Genomic DNA, 16183 nt, shown 5'->3' with positions numbered 1-16183 from the left:
AAGTTACTTCAGAGTTACGGAGAAATAAAATAAGATTTTCCTGTCCGCTTTTCTTTCAATATACATACTTTCCAATTTGCATGTACAGTAATTTGATGAAACTGATAAAATTAAAGTTTTCTTTCTTTTCGACATGATAAAACTGAAAGAAAAATACATTCTATATTGAACATTTAATAGCACAAAAAATAATCTGGATGATCAAGTGGGTCATCAAAAATGACTTGTTTATAGAATCCTGTCTCAGTTGTTTCATTGTTACAACCTCTCAAAATCGCGATGTTCTACGATTATCGCTTTAATTTTATCCATGAACTTGGAATATTTGACACGAAACCCTTGCGACTTTGTTAAAAGATAGGACTATTCATATCTCAAAAGAAAAATGGAAATGGGAATTCTAATTTGTAAATATTACTTAGTTCCATTCAGATTCATCTCGTCTACGTTCATTGCTTTAAAACTTCTTGGGAGAGACCAGTAGTCTCCAACAATCATAAGAGATCAAATGTTTTCTTTATCAATGCCAGATTACATAATTAAATTCAAAAAATTAAAATACCTTTTTAAAACATTCAATAAAAATTTTAATTTTTATCAGTTATTTTCATATTTCTAATTTTTAATTTAAAATAATTCATCACATTAAATTTTAGAACTTTTTTTTTCTCAAATTCGCTACAGTGTGATGAATTGAGAAGGGCATCTCAAGCAAATTAATAGATTAACAAATAATTAAGCTCTAAAAATAATAAAATAGCGTATTATGATTGAGAACGCGAAAGTTTAAAAAATTTCAAAATTTTAGAACACCAGAATGTACAAATTTATAATAGAATTCCTTTTTACTTTTAGAGATTTTTTCGAGGCATTCACAAATATTTATAAATATCGATATACAAGTTCCAGTGAAAGTTCGGCATCAGCAAATATCGACATTCTCCGATAAATGACAGCATTCATGTAGTCGTTATTCTGGTGAAAATTAACATTTACCGGGTGAAAATGTCGACACTCACGGGAGAATATTGACATTCCTTTATTTCGGCATTTCACCGTAACAAATATACTGTTACGAATTTGTAAATTACTTACACCATAAGAATGACAATGTTATGGACAGCTCTGATACTGAATGGATGGCGGATCAATGACTTCCGGGCTGGCGTCAGATTTCGCGGCAAAATAAAAGTTTCCAGAATCAGTGGGAATTTTGGCGATAGGACCATTAGGAAGCGATTTATACAGATCCTTCTAGATATTTTTGTGCCATACTTCGGAATCTATAAAACGTCGAAAGACAGATGTTTGATGAGTCAGTATTAAGCCATGCGACCAGGCTTGTGATCGAGTACTGAGGTTGTATAGAGGTGAGTACTGATTAGCCAGTCGTGTAGTCGAGTACAACTTTAACGAGGAGACAGCAAAGAATAGCAGACGTTTGAGGGACGTGAATAGGTGTAGAGTAACCCTACCAGGGAAGTTTTGTCTGACTGTTTTGTGCTGTTGCAGTTGTTTATTACCGATTACTGTTCCTTTCAGTATTCCGAGACGACCCCTTTTCGATGATTCTATCTCATTAAGGAGAGAGACGCGGAAGGATGAGCGCATTTCCCGAATTCTTCGTCATTCTTCGACATTGATTTTCGCCCAATTAGATACTTAGTTCAATTTTTTTTTTTTTTCACGTATCGTTTCCGACCGTATTTTTAATTCAGTCTGCGAGTAATCTGTTTATTTTATAGTTAAATGTAAACTTCCTCTCCTTCCATCTCTCCTTTAACCCCTATATTTTGACGAATTAAACCCATCCTAACGAATGCGCAAAAGCGCGTTGTCGGACAATAGCTACTAATGAGCTACTGTTTACTTAAGTGCTGGTCTTATATACATCTCGGCTGTGTTTTGGTCGTCTGTGTGCTCGGGTCGAATGAACGTCGTTTTTTTGTTACTGAGCCTGTTGTATTATTTTCCCCATACATCAACTACAGCGGACCCTTTTATTTGTCGCTCATTTGAAGGAATTTTGTAAAAATTTTCTGTAACAAAACCTTATTTTTGAAGTGATTAACCAATTTTTTTTTTTTAACTTCCCTTTTTATAAACAGGGCCTTTCGAAGTTGAAATATTCTAAGAATGATTTTTTTTATTTAAGTCTGCTCGAAAAAATAATGAAAAGAGAATTGACACCTGTAGATAAAATTATTCATATAACAAATTTAAACTAATTCAAATTCCTCCTACGTACCTGCTGTTCAGACACTCTTAAATCGCCAAACACAAGTTTCTGGATTATTTTGCCAATGAGAATAAAGACACAGTACGTGATGTTAATCAAAGTCTGGAAGAAAAAATACAAAAATGATAAATACGCAGGGAAAAATGGCACAGAAAGCTGCAAAACAAGATTATTATAAGATTACCAGTTCAGTAAAAGCATACAGATCACTATTTCCACAACTTTTTTTGCAGAAATGTTACTTTTGAATTTCATCGAAATTAAAATTTCAAAATTCAGCAGTTTATTTACCGAAGAAGGATTAAAGAACAGCCAAATCTCGATTATATTTAACTGAATGAATCAAAATTCGTAAATAAAAGTTTAACCTAATACTTTATTACTCCGAGTTAAATATATCACTTAAGATTTGCATTAATTTAAGAATGGTAATATTTTAACCCACATAAAACATCTTAACAATGAAGCATTTATCACCATTTTTCCTTCATTTTAAAATTGCGAATCAGATATCAGAGGCTAATATGTAAATTTTTGTAAGTAATTTTAAAAATGTGGGAAAAAAGAAACAAGGGCTTGACAATGAATCGCGATTATGAATATTATACATATACTACATCTTTGCTAGTGAAACAGTTTTGCAGTGAAGCAACTTTTACAGAGTCAGTAAAAAGATCGCGGAGTGATCTAAATATAACTGAATAATTTGACGCATATATACAATCGGGACAAAAAAAGGACACGATATGCAACACTTATTTGCAGGAACGAGAATTTCCAAAATATAATTTTGTTGTCTTAACCCTGCAGTGAATCGTGTAGCCATTTAGCTACACGATTCAATACAGGGTTAGAACAAAAGACTGTTCCTAAAGGCAACAACGAGTGTTTGGAAATCCTTTCTTAAATTACTTTTGATTAACATTTATAGAAAATACCTCTATGTGGAAGAGCGGAATGAGGATTAGATTTACACTGAAGACTTAGGAAAATACCAAGATCTATGATTATTTCTACTATTAAAAATATCAAAATATTTTTTTTAATAGTGCAAAAAAAAAAATTATATTATATATATATATATATATATATATATATATATATATATATATATATATATATATATATACTAGTAACAAGTAATATATAAAATAAAATTTAAGTCAATTCCTACTTAGGTCAACAAAAAAAAAAATTCTTTTAGTTACTTTTTCTAAATAATTACAATTAATATAAATATGTATATACATATGACAGAATTACAATATTAAGTGGCAAAACTGAATTTGGCAACAAACTTGGCGACGGATTTGGCGACCAAACAGAAATAACTGGACAAATTTAATTGATTAATTAATATTTGAAAAAAACTGTATTAACATCAAGTGTTATCCACGACAAGTTTTAAAAAATGTATTTGAACTTGAGTGGATGAATAAAAAGTATTTTATTAACAATTGAAAATTTGAACATGTATAGAGAGAGTGTGAACTAATAGTAGAAATTTAAAAAAAAAAAAAAAAAAAAAAGGACTTAACTTGAATGCAGATTTGTTATATGATTTCTATCACTGGGATATTGTTTAATTCATAAAAAGGTAGCCATTTGGCACATTTGAATTTTTAAATTTCAAGAAAGAAAATAAAAATTTTATAATTTTCCTAATATGCAGCTGTTCAAAATATATGCATGTTTTTTGTAAAATAAAATAAAAAGTCCTACATTCTTGGGTTAATTGTTTCTATTTTATATATTACGGCATGCAGCAGAGTCAACATGCTTATGAACAGTATGAAATGATTTCATTGACTGAAAATGAAGTCAAAGAAATAGTACATACTGCAAAAACAATTGGCGAGCAAACATTGCAGAAAATTGAAAACCGAGAATGTAAAATTGGATGATCATGCAATTACTACACGAATCATGACAAGAGCAATGATAGAGGAGAGAAGGCGCCTTTTACGAGAAGTAAACTGAATTAGTAAAACAAGATCCGATACCAAATTCTTTTCCTCTAATTACTTGAGTTTGAGTAATTCGTTTCATATGTATGCACGACAGGTGGCAAGGCGTTGATTGTTTCGAAATTTTTAAGAGTATCTAAACTTTAGGTGTCAAACTGTGCCAAATTTCATCATCTAGTATTTACTTACATCTGAACAGCCAAGAGAATTTGGTCTGTTTCATCCAAACTTTTACACGCATCTAGAAATTTTGTGTAAGTATTACATACGAAATTTCATCTATTTTAGTATTTTTAAATTAGTGTTCACAGACAAAATTCTAAAATTGTATTTATCAATTTCGAAAAGTTCCGAAACCAAAAGATCCATCAAAATCTCGAGTTCGAATTTTTTTTGACAGTTAGATTTTCTCTTTGTGCATTTCGTACACGAAAAATTGTCCGATTTTATAATGGAGATCGCTAGATACAGAAAGAGGGTATTTCCCATCATTACCTCACAACAGTCACCATTCTTTAAAAGGAATCAATTGTTTCTTGTATATATTATTAAAAGAATAAAAATATTTTAAATTAAAATCTGGCTCATTCTCTCCATGCCCGCTCTTTATTACAAAACATGTTCTTCCTAATTCAAATTCGTTTAAATAATACATTTTTAATTTAAACTACCCACGACATCTTTTTTCCTAAAAAAAAAAGGTTACTTTGTCCGCAAGGAACTAATACTGCAACCTCGGTAAGGATCTACTGTATAAATATTTCTGGTAAATATTTATACAGAAAATTCGACAATTCTATGCCATTTTTAAAATTAACGGCACAAGTAATATTATACATTGATCAAGTAATATTATACATTGATCAAGTAATATTATACATTGATTCGGGGTGCTTAAACTTTCTTGAGTGAAGTGCATTTAGTACAGTGTGAAATGTTAAAATTGAAATCCACAAAATGATAGTTTCCGAAAAGGTAACTGCTGAAATTCATACACGGGAAGAAAAAAAAAAACAGAAAATTATAAATATAAACTAGAGGGAGACGTCTTCCCAAACTTACTCTCATATTCTCTAATAAAGGTGTTATTCTAAAGAAAGCCTTGCATGGAACTGGCGCACAATAATGATGAAATTTTAACCTTTGGTGTGAATTTAACATTTTTACTGAATCTAACGCATGATACTTGGCGAGTGATTTCACGTTTTATCAATGGCATACGGTTAATAGCATCCGAAAATTGAATGCGTTTCATACGCCTTTTTGCAAAAACCGATTTAAACCAAAATTTGGCACAGTTTGGCAAAATTATATAACAAATCTCATACGAAATTTGATATATTTAAACCACTGCGTTTTTAAGTTATCGCGTTTGCAGCCTGTTTCTGAAAGTACATGGCCAAACGACAGATGGTCAAACTCTTATTTGCTAGATATCTACATTATAGATGTTAAATTTGTGTACCGAATTTTATTCATTTAGCTCAATTCGTTTGTAGTTATTGTGTTAAAAGTAACCAAAAAATTGTATTTTCGGACAGACTTCCTCGTAACGGATTTTGTTCAAAACTCGATAGAAATGTACAAAATCGGTGTAAAGGCCGAGTACCAAATTTCGTTTGTCTAGCTCAAAGCGTTTGTGTTATCTTTGACACAAACAAACGGATAGGCATAATGGCAAAGAATTTTTTTTTTTTTTCCCGAGCCAAGGGTGGTCTAAAACGTAGAAATTTGTCAAAAAGTCGAATTCGAATTCTTTGACGACTGCAATATTTACTTTCTCATATATGAAAGAAAAGAAAAGAAAAAAAAAAGGAAGATATGCAAAATCAAGCAAGAAATAAAAATTATTGGAACACTTCCACGGCAAATTCAAACAGATCTGTCAATTTAAAGCCACATGACCGCATCTAACATTTCGCATAAGATCAACAGAAAGATGGTTATCTATTGATGTGCAGCGATTAAACAGTCTGTTGATGCCCAACCACGTGATACCACTGCGCATCAAACTGACAGGTTCAAGATGATTATTAAGAACGCTTTCTCTGACAGTGCAAGTTCTCAACGATTTGAAATTCAATGCTGTTTATGAAGTCACCATAGCCGATTCATAATATTTATTCGAATTGAATTTACCACGAAATATTCGAAATACGGAATAAAATTTGCGAAACATTTACTCGGGAAATATCTAGTGCGTATTTGTTTAGCAAAGAAAAATGTTTCTTATTGTCACTATAAAATATTGCTTTGATTATGGAATATAAAACGGTTTCATACTATTGAATTGATTCACAAATTAATATAAAGCAAAACAAAATGACAAGATATCAAAAATTTCCTTTACAGGATTATTAAAAGTTAAAGCGTGAAATTGTATTTTTCACTTAATATACTTAATAAAACATTTAAATAAAATAAAAAAAATTAAAATTAAATAATTTAATTTGATAAAACAAAACAATTTAACAAAAATAATTTAATTACATGCGATTTTTAACCTGGGTATGACGAAATATTTCAATGTAAAGCGAATTGAATACGAGTTAATTACTCGGTTAAAAGGTGGGACTATTTTGAGACTTCCCTCGTCATTCTGAACTTCGGTCAGATGACGAGGACGGCACTTGCGCTGGTACCCCCCTCTTCAATCTTCCGCACTTTATACACAAACAAAAGAACATTTGGCCCCGATAGTTATAAGTTAGCTTCAGCCAAACTTTATTGAACTGGATTTACAGCTGCACATAATTCAATGCTTCGCTAATTTAACGGAGCTCCAAAGTATTATTAGAAATGCTCTGAATAGGATTTACTAAAAATTCCATTCACTCAGAGGAAAGAAGAAATAGATGTCAAAGCTTAATCGAGTACAAAAACTTCCAGATAGGTCACCCCTATGAAATACCTATAGATATCGACGACCCTATCTTCTAAACTTCTTGAGTCGCAAGACGTTTCTCCAAGTGCGTTTTTTCATTACCTTAAAACAAAGTTCTTTATTTCCAATAAATCGTTTAAATGTAATGAATATGTGCAATAGCTCATTTTGAATGTTACGAAAACATCCATTAAAAAAAGTCAATCGTTTTGCCTTCGCGTGGTTTCTTTGGGAATGATTGCGAAGTAGGATTTTCACTGCCGCTTTTATTTCACAGTATACATATACTTTTTTAATGAGCATGCATTATTATTTGCTTTAATTTAGGCAATTAAATTCATGTTTTTTGGTCTCGTCGAATAACCTGATGAAGTTTTTAAAAATTCTACATTCGTCATTAATAGCAGAAATAAAAATTCAAATTGAGCGAAAATGCTGGTCGCCAAAGGCGGCTAGTTATGGAACTTTTCATCTCCTTTCCAAATAAACACGAGAAGAAAGTGTGCTTCCTTATCCGATGGACTGAAATTGGATTCTCCTTTGATTAGACAACCTGCCACCACTGCACAGTGAACAGAAATAAAAGTTATACAAAGACTTGAAACATTTTAGAGCATTCTCACAACATGCAATTAAAACAACTAAATGTTCCGAATATACCGAGACGGTTCCGAATTTGTACCACATTTTTTGGGTTGTTAAAGGATTTGGATTTGTTTAGATTCTTAGATTGTTAAAAGTAAGTAAATAGTTCAGATTGAAAAATTAAACACAAAAAGAACATAGATTTTCAAAATTAATTCAGGAAGAATTCTTCAATTTCCGTTACATAAGTCAGTTAAGATGGAAATGTATTTTAAGCCTTATGCTTTAATCGGTTATTTCGTAAAATATTTGTTAATGCTTCAAACACGAAATAAGCTCGAGATAAAATCAGTTGAGGCTAACTTGACAGAAAATTCTGTAGTTAAGTATCAATCTAACTATCAGCCATAATTATCAATCTAAAATCAAAATTAGATAATGTAAAATCTGATCAGTTAGAGCACATAAATTTATATATTCAAATTCTTCCTTATTTCATGGAACTGCTAGTCTTTTAAGGAGTAATGTGCCTTAAAAGGTAACATACAATAGCCTATACATAGTATAAAATGAAGTCTCCTGAAAGCGTCTGTACGTTTGAAAGAGAAAAACGCGAGAAATACTTAACTGATATATTGGAGATATTTGTGCTATTTCGTAGGGCATCCATTGGGGGAAGATTTTAGTATATTGAAGTCATATCAAAGTAAAAAAAAAGGAGTTTTATAATTGCGATTTTATTTTCCTACTACGATTCGCGCATGCGTAAAACAGCAGTATCTGTGCTTTGCATTTATCCGGGCAAATGTGAAAACCTCAAACTGAGCATGCGCAAATAGCAAGAACTGTGGTTCGCTTATGCGACATTTCTTTGTTTACATCTGATTTTAAACAGTGATTCAAAACTCATTATGCCCAAACGAAGGAAATCCAACCTTCGCCGGAACGATTAAATGCCAAAACGTTTCGTTTGTTGCGTGACAATGTAGAGGAAAGAAACGTCCGGTTAGCGAATATCAGAGATAGAATGTCCACACTTAGGGAAGGAGATAACGATTAATAACTACAGCATCCAGGTTAAAATTCAAAAAGAATTTAATGACTTCAATTACACGGAAACGACGAGCAAATTAAATGCTAGAGGCTAAGAAAAAAAACCGGACAAAGCGTCATGTCCGATTAATAAAATAATCATGTCGAAACATTCAGAAAATACGTTATTAAATTGAAATTCAAAATTCGTGTCAGTGAACTAACAATTTCCACAGCGTATCCTTTCATTTAGTAGAAAGCTATAGCATTTTATTATTAGAGAAATCTCAAGCGCAAAAGAAAGCTTTTTTTTTTTTTTTGAAAGCTCGATAATTAACCTATATCTGACCCGTCACGAGCTATTTCTTATTTTCACGGGCAAGTGTTGTTGACCCGTGACGAATTCGCACGTGTCTGCGCACGGTCAACTTCGAGTAACTGAGATGCAAGAGTGTTGACTTAAATCGGAATTCTACTTTGCGTCGAATGATTTTCTTGATAACAATTGATTATAAAATCTTGGTAGTTAACATTTATTTAGTTTAACATTAGTAGAACAAATGATTTGCTTCAATTATTAAAGAGCAGAAAAATATTTGTTTTTGTTTTTTTTAATGACAAGTCGAATATGTGTAGTGATGCAATAGTTTTGGAGTTCATAATCACAAATCTGTCTAATCAGAAAAAGAAAAGAAAAAAAAATTGAGTGAAATTAGCATTATAAATAAGGCTTAATAATTACAGAGATTTATTTTCATTTGAACGCTAACAATAAAAATTTCAAAAAACAATAATGAATGTCTTGTAACAAATCGTATCTTAAAATCTAAAAAATATTTCCCATGATAAATACACTCGTAAAGATTAATACTATTTAGCAGAAAAATTAAAAATATTTAACAGACGCCTCATGCGGGTAAAAACTGTAAAATTTCACACGGTTGTAACGAACAGATTACGTTTTATGCGTATCGAAATTTGAAGAAAACGTGTGTTTCGAGAAAAAGATCAAAATTGAATCATAGAAGTATCTGCTAGATTCTTTGATAAAAGTAGTTATTCATTGTTAATTTATAAACCCAACTTTTCAAAAGTATACAAATCATGCAGTTTTGTAATTGGTTAAATACTCCCTATTTTATAATTTTAAAAGAGCAGTGTGTGTGTGTGTGTGTGTGTGTTGTAAATTTAATATATCGCGGAAGTAGCTGCAACGGTTTGGATCAAATTTTCTAAGGTTTTGCTTTTTAAGTTTATCTGCATAGGTGTCTTTCCTGAATAAACGCGATTTTACACACAAAACATTTTATAACTAAATACTGACATGTGGCTCTACATGACCTACAACACAATAGTTGCAAAATATTAACATTTAGAGTGGATTTTCACTGAATCTACTGTGTGACCCTTTATCGAGGGTTTTTTTTTTCTCGGGAGGGGGGCATTTATTCCTGCCATACGTTTAAAAACATCCGAAAATTGAAATTGTACTTTAAATACGTTTCCCCAACCGACAGAAAATAAGAAGACACAGAATGACACTGGTAGTCACAAAATCAAATACTCAATTTGATATATTGCGTTTCTGTTATTGCTTTTACATGCTTCTGAAGGTACAGAAAGACAGATGTTTAGCCTCTTGCTGAATTTACCTCAAAACATGATGCATGTCTTGACTACAGATGTTAAATCTGTACAGAATTTTATTCATCTCACTCTTTGTGTTGCAATTATTGAATTCACTTGAATAGAGAGGCAGAGAAATTTTGTGAATGCATTTCATTCAAAATGTGACAAATCTACAAATAGGACCGTGAATCTATATAACAAATTTCATCTGTCTAGCTCATATCGTTTTCGAGTTTTGTTACAGATGGTCATAATGCCACAAAGATGCGTTCATGGAACTCGGGAAGGTCTTTAAAGGTTCGGATTCGTCAAAATCTAGAATTCGAACATTTTGACGATTTCAATACTTTCTCATTGCGTCGTAAACGAGAAAATAAAAAACATTGTTTCCTTTCAAAACCCATTTTGAATAAAAATGAAAATGGTGCACTGCTATCTATAATCAGTTGCTTTAAAAGGAGAAATTTTTATTTAAATTCTCTACGTGCCTGGAAAGATAAGTGCGACTGAAAAGACAAACCGGGGGAAAGCAATGGTGTCAGCAAATGCAAGTAGCGTAATCAAAGTGAGACAGATAAGGGAACTATTTCATTTCATAATTAGAAACAGTCGTTCCATGCATGCAATGTTGCGTATCTAAAGACATTATCCCTGCGACGCCGCAACAGCAAATACATTTTTCTTTATGCTAAACCTCGAGCACGTATTCTCGGCTATGCCCTTACAACAATTTCAAAACTCTCGATGTTGAAAATGATCTTTGAGATATCGATCGATTTAGTTCAATAATATTGCGTATCTGTTTCTCAGATTTTAGAAAACTCGTTTTAAATATTATAATGATGTAATATTTAAAACCTGGAGTTTCAACTCTACAAAAGGCTGGGAATATATATATCCTAAATTTTTAAACCGACAATGATTTGTTCTCTGAATCATTGCGGCAGGGATAAATAGAATATTTTCAAGATCCCAAATATTCAAATAATTTCCAGGTTATTGATTTTTTGAAATTTGTTTTCAAAAAATAAATGTAACACCATTTGTAGCCAATTTGGTTCCGAGTGTTACAATGTAAGAAATCTTAATGATCTAATTATTCAACTCTTTCTAAAGCAACTTGTTTTAATAGCAAACTCAGCAAACGAAGACATTTGGTGGGAATAATTCTCCTGGTGGACAGACAATTTATATCATAACTAAAAAAATGGTCATACAACAGCTGTGTAATGTGAAGCTTAACCAAGAATTGTCATTTACAACAAATATCTGACGACTATCGTTGCACGAAATATTCGATCTGCGGATACAGAACTTGTTAAGAAATTTTAGTATTAAGAAATGATTTATTGGCCAAACATATCTACTCATGTGCGAAACAAAAGAATAGCTGAAAATGAATACAGGGAAATATCCGACTTAAAGTTATGGCAACAGTTAATAAAGTTATGGTAATATGATTAAGTGTTTTGGCTGATGTATTATTTGTTAATTGCATCATGCAATTAAGACATTTAAGACATTCCTTCTGTCTAGAGTTATGAGGGAGAAAAAAAAAATGCCTTCTCCATTTTCACCTCTAATTTCATAAGGAATGGGGTTATGAGATCGGCGAAAATGTAAATGAATTTTCCAACGATGTATTTATTGTACTCAAAGATTAAGCATTATTCGAATTTAGATACGAAAAGCGCTTTTCAATTCCTGACTTCTAAACACAACAAAAAAAAATGAGGTGACAAATCATTTCATTTATCTTTTTATGATTAATTTTAAAATAAAAATAAAGTTTAAAAGAATCCATTCTTCCCCTAAATAATTCGGTAAAAATCTTCACTCTCTCAGCAACATATCTCCCGCCGTCTCAACTTCAATAAAACTTTCGTCACTGTACTAATAACATAACAATTGTGGCAAAGCATTAATATAAAATTTTTAATTGATTTTGTCATCATGATCAGAAAGGATGCACAGAAACCTTCCTGAAGTCGTGTCATGAGAATCGTAGCCCTCATTAATATTCCTAGAAGGAATCAACCAAAAAACAACCATCCCAAACTATATCTCCATTTATTATACAATGGAACATTGATACTTCGAAACTGAAGAGAAAAAAAACATTAACACTGGCATAGCAATAAACTGCGTCTAAAGATAAGTACAGCAAGGGTTAATGTTCATTATTTAAAAAAAAAAAAATTAAAAATAGCAGTAGGAATTTACTTTAATATTGAACAATATTAATGAATGATTCATAAAATAATTTTAATGATAAAAATTAAAATACGAGAACCTTAAAAATTAACAATTTTAATAAATAGGCAAATTTAATACAATACACAATACAAATGCAAAATAAGCCGTGCAATTCACGCAGAAGGTGCTCACATTTTTCGCTTTTCTTATTTGAAGAAGCAACAGTTAAAACGCTCGTGTGACTTAAAGACTATATGCTTCGTTCACGATGACTGAAGACGCAAAGTATGGACTTATTTAGCGAAAGCAATTTAGAAACAATAGTTTCGATTTCAAATTAATCAAATGCAATACACATATTGCTATATTTTAGTATTATGTTCATTAGAAGTTCAAGAACCTAGGGAACAAAAATTCGAATTATTCATGAATTTAAATTTAAAACGTTCGAATTAAGCAAATTCCACATAAAGAGCTTATAGACTTTTTATATTAATTTACGTATACACCATATAATTCAGGAAACAAGATTTGTTTCAAGCCCTTCATCGACGTTTCTAAGTAAGGGAAAATTCAATTCATCTTATATAATAAATTCATAAACACAGCATTTCTGTGTACGCAAGAAGGTCCGCCACTTACGCAACAGTTGCGATTCAGTTTGAAAGCAGTTCCATGACCTTTTCTTTGTTCTTCATGACTGGGCTTGCTTTCCATGGCATGGGACACAAGAGACGGCCAGCTTATTAATCACTGTCATATCTCGTGATGAACTGTCAGAGTGTTGAGCGATGTATTTCTTGCAATAACGTAGCCCACATCCCGAGTTCTCAATTCGAAAACAGAGGAGGCAAACAATAAGGAATCCTGATAGTAACCACCCCATTGAAGTTCCACTTCTAGAAGCCAAGATTATATTTAAATTAAGTCATTCTTGGCCTTCATGGTATATCAAAAGATAAGGGCCAAGAATGACTTTTCCAGGACAAACTATTGCACTAATAACCTAAAAAGCATCTTGCTTAAAGTATCTACCATACAGAAACGTTTCATTCCGTTTTAATTTTAAGGAAAAATGAGCTTAAGTTCAAGACGTATCTTGTTGTTCATAAACATTCACTCAAATTACGATATTGGTTATTTAATTCAATATACCACATTATATTTCGGACATTTCCTGCTATTTCCATTCATTTGAGAAAAAAATACTAGAAATGCATAAGTTACGTTAAAATTAATTTTATCATTTAAATGAATTCCTATTTTAAATATAGATTTAAATATCGATTATTTTGTAATTCGTTCATGAAGCCGATATTTATTTCAAAACAAAGGGGTAGTTTTCATTCGATCAGTGGTTGGAAAAACGTTTCAGTCGTTTCAAATCTCGCACAGATAAAATAGAAATTGCTGTGACAGATGAAATCTAATATTATGAATGACCTTTAAAACAAAATACCGTTCAAAAATACTAGCTTTTAGCACTTTCATTAATATTTCATTTAATGAGACATCGAAATTTCATGTTTGTAAATGAATTTTCAACTAAATTCGAACAATAGTTCGGTGATGCAAGGAAATTAATTTCAATATTTTGTCTGGACCCAAATTTAGCTACAAATCTTTGTGCTGGATATATAAATTAATTGCATTGCATATGAATAATATGACTTCACTAATACTCGGGTTTTTTAATTGCGATAACTACATAATTTACAAATGCCTATTTAGAAATATAAACTCGTACGCAGAATTACAGAAATTTAATAAGCAGGATAAAATGAAATTCGTATCAATTAAACATGCAATCCTAAAAGAGACCAGAATTTCAGCTTTAATTCGGAGTGTTCATTATAACTGGGCTTAAAAATTGTGAAATAGTCCAACCCTCTCTAAAATAATTAAAATTGCAAAAAGAAAGAAGCTTTAACAATGCCTTTCTATACTTTTATAATAAATTATTCACAGTTATATTAAAGTTCCATTTACAGTAAGCAACAATAATTCAGAAGACAATCGTTCTAAAATCAAATTTTGCTCATCTTTATGAGCACCACATTATTTCTGTTATGGAATTAATATTTTCCTCTCCCTAAGTTAGAATGACACGGACATCTCCCCCAAAGTTTCCTATCTTAACATTTCGGTAAACAAAAAATGTTGAGCAGTAGCTGGTTTAATATAAAATGTATGGAGAGTTAAGCATCATTTTTAAATGTAAAAGTTTCACTTAAAAACAATGGTAAATTAAATTACTAACTGGACTTACCGAGGAAAAAAAATGCAGAAATACGAAATAAGTGAAGCAAGTAAATGACATGTTTTATCCTGAACATATTGCAACACAGTAAAATTCGCATGCATCCTATTCTAAAATTAAAAAGAAATCATTCACTAACACTTCCTTTTTCAAACAAAAGGATTGTACACAAAAAATGACGTAAGAGAAAAGACAATTTGTTATTCTATGTTACTTTTTAATTATTTCTAAGAATAATATCTAGGCACTGAAACTCTTGTGATTATGAAGTATTTCAACCGGTATTTTCAATTAAATTTCTAATCCTTCATTTTATTATTTGCAACATTTTCCTCAGTAGGCGATTCAAACATGTGGTACCAAAATTTCACATCATTTATTGCATGTTCGGCATTGAAAAAATTAACAGGATTTCATCACCCCATTTCGAAATGACAAGATAATTGAAAGAGGGTGTAAAAATGAGAGATGGGAAAAAAAAAATAGCAATTTTCTGTGCTTATGAAAGGAAATATTTGGTTACATGTGTGCGGTGGCTGGATGGATCTATTCATTAACGCTTTGGTTAACCCTTTGTCCTCGAGGTCGTTTTCGAGCGGACGAATCAGCAACTCGAGACGTTTTGTAGCCCTTTGAATTTCTTGCCACTAACTAAAAATGATTAAACGCACAATTTAGCGTCTAAAACTTATATTCACACGCTTTATTAATCTTGAAACCAACACGCGGTATGTCAAATGTACGCAGAGTTTTTTTTTTTTTTTTTTGAAGAAACAGTTATCGCCGAGCATCGAATTTCAGCACCAAACTAAGTGGTGGGCGAAAGTTACCTCACGAGTTGCGGCATTAAACCATGTGGTGAGAGACAGTCATCTTTCGATGACAAAGGATTATTTATAATGATGACTCAATGAACCCCAAAGTCAAATTTTTAAAATCCAACTTTCTCGTCAACGAAGATAGAAAAAGTACTGTGACGTCAAACAATTCGAAGTCGAGATTTTGATGCATTCCAAGTTTTAGATCTCCCCGAGTTCAAAAACACGTTTTTGCCACCATGTTTGCCGCTGTCTATGGCAAAAATAATTCAAGAACAGTTTGAGCTAGATGTATGAAATTTGGTATGCAGTCCTTTCCCAAAATTTGTAAATTTCTACCAAATTGAGCAAATTTGATAGAAAGTCTGTCTGACCGCCTGTTCGAATATAAGAGAATACGATAACGACAAAACGGAAACAGCTGGATAGATGAAATTCGGTGCACAGATTTAACATCTGAAATGGAGATATCTAATTTTGAGCCAAATACAACAAGGTAAATGCCATCTATAGATCGATACTTTCAGAAATATGTAAACGTAGTAACTCAAAAACACAATGACTCAAATATCA

General features: G+C 31.6%; 1 protein-coding gene across 1 annotated transcript in view; it reads right to left on the bottom strand.

The window, feature by feature from the left end:
• The window catches only part of LOC129971190 (E3 ubiquitin-protein ligase AMFR-like), a 128096-nt gene that overhangs the window by 70187 nt on the left and 41726 nt on the right, over positions 1-16183 (bottom strand). The window contains exon 2 of the mRNA XM_056084742.1: positions 2249-2341. Within this exon, the coding sequence (XP_055940717.1) occupies positions 2249-2341 (93 nt within the window). The remainder of the gene's footprint in view (positions 1-2248; positions 2342-16183) is intronic.

Source organism: Argiope bruennichi, chromosome 6 (assembly GCF_947563725.1).
Source record: "Argiope bruennichi chromosome 6, qqArgBrue1.1, whole genome shotgun sequence".
Classification (NCBI taxonomy): domain Eukaryota; kingdom Metazoa; phylum Arthropoda; class Arachnida; order Araneae; family Araneidae; genus Argiope; species Argiope bruennichi.
Note: the sequence above shows the minus strand (reverse complement) of the source record. Positions and strands in the feature narration are given on the sequence as shown.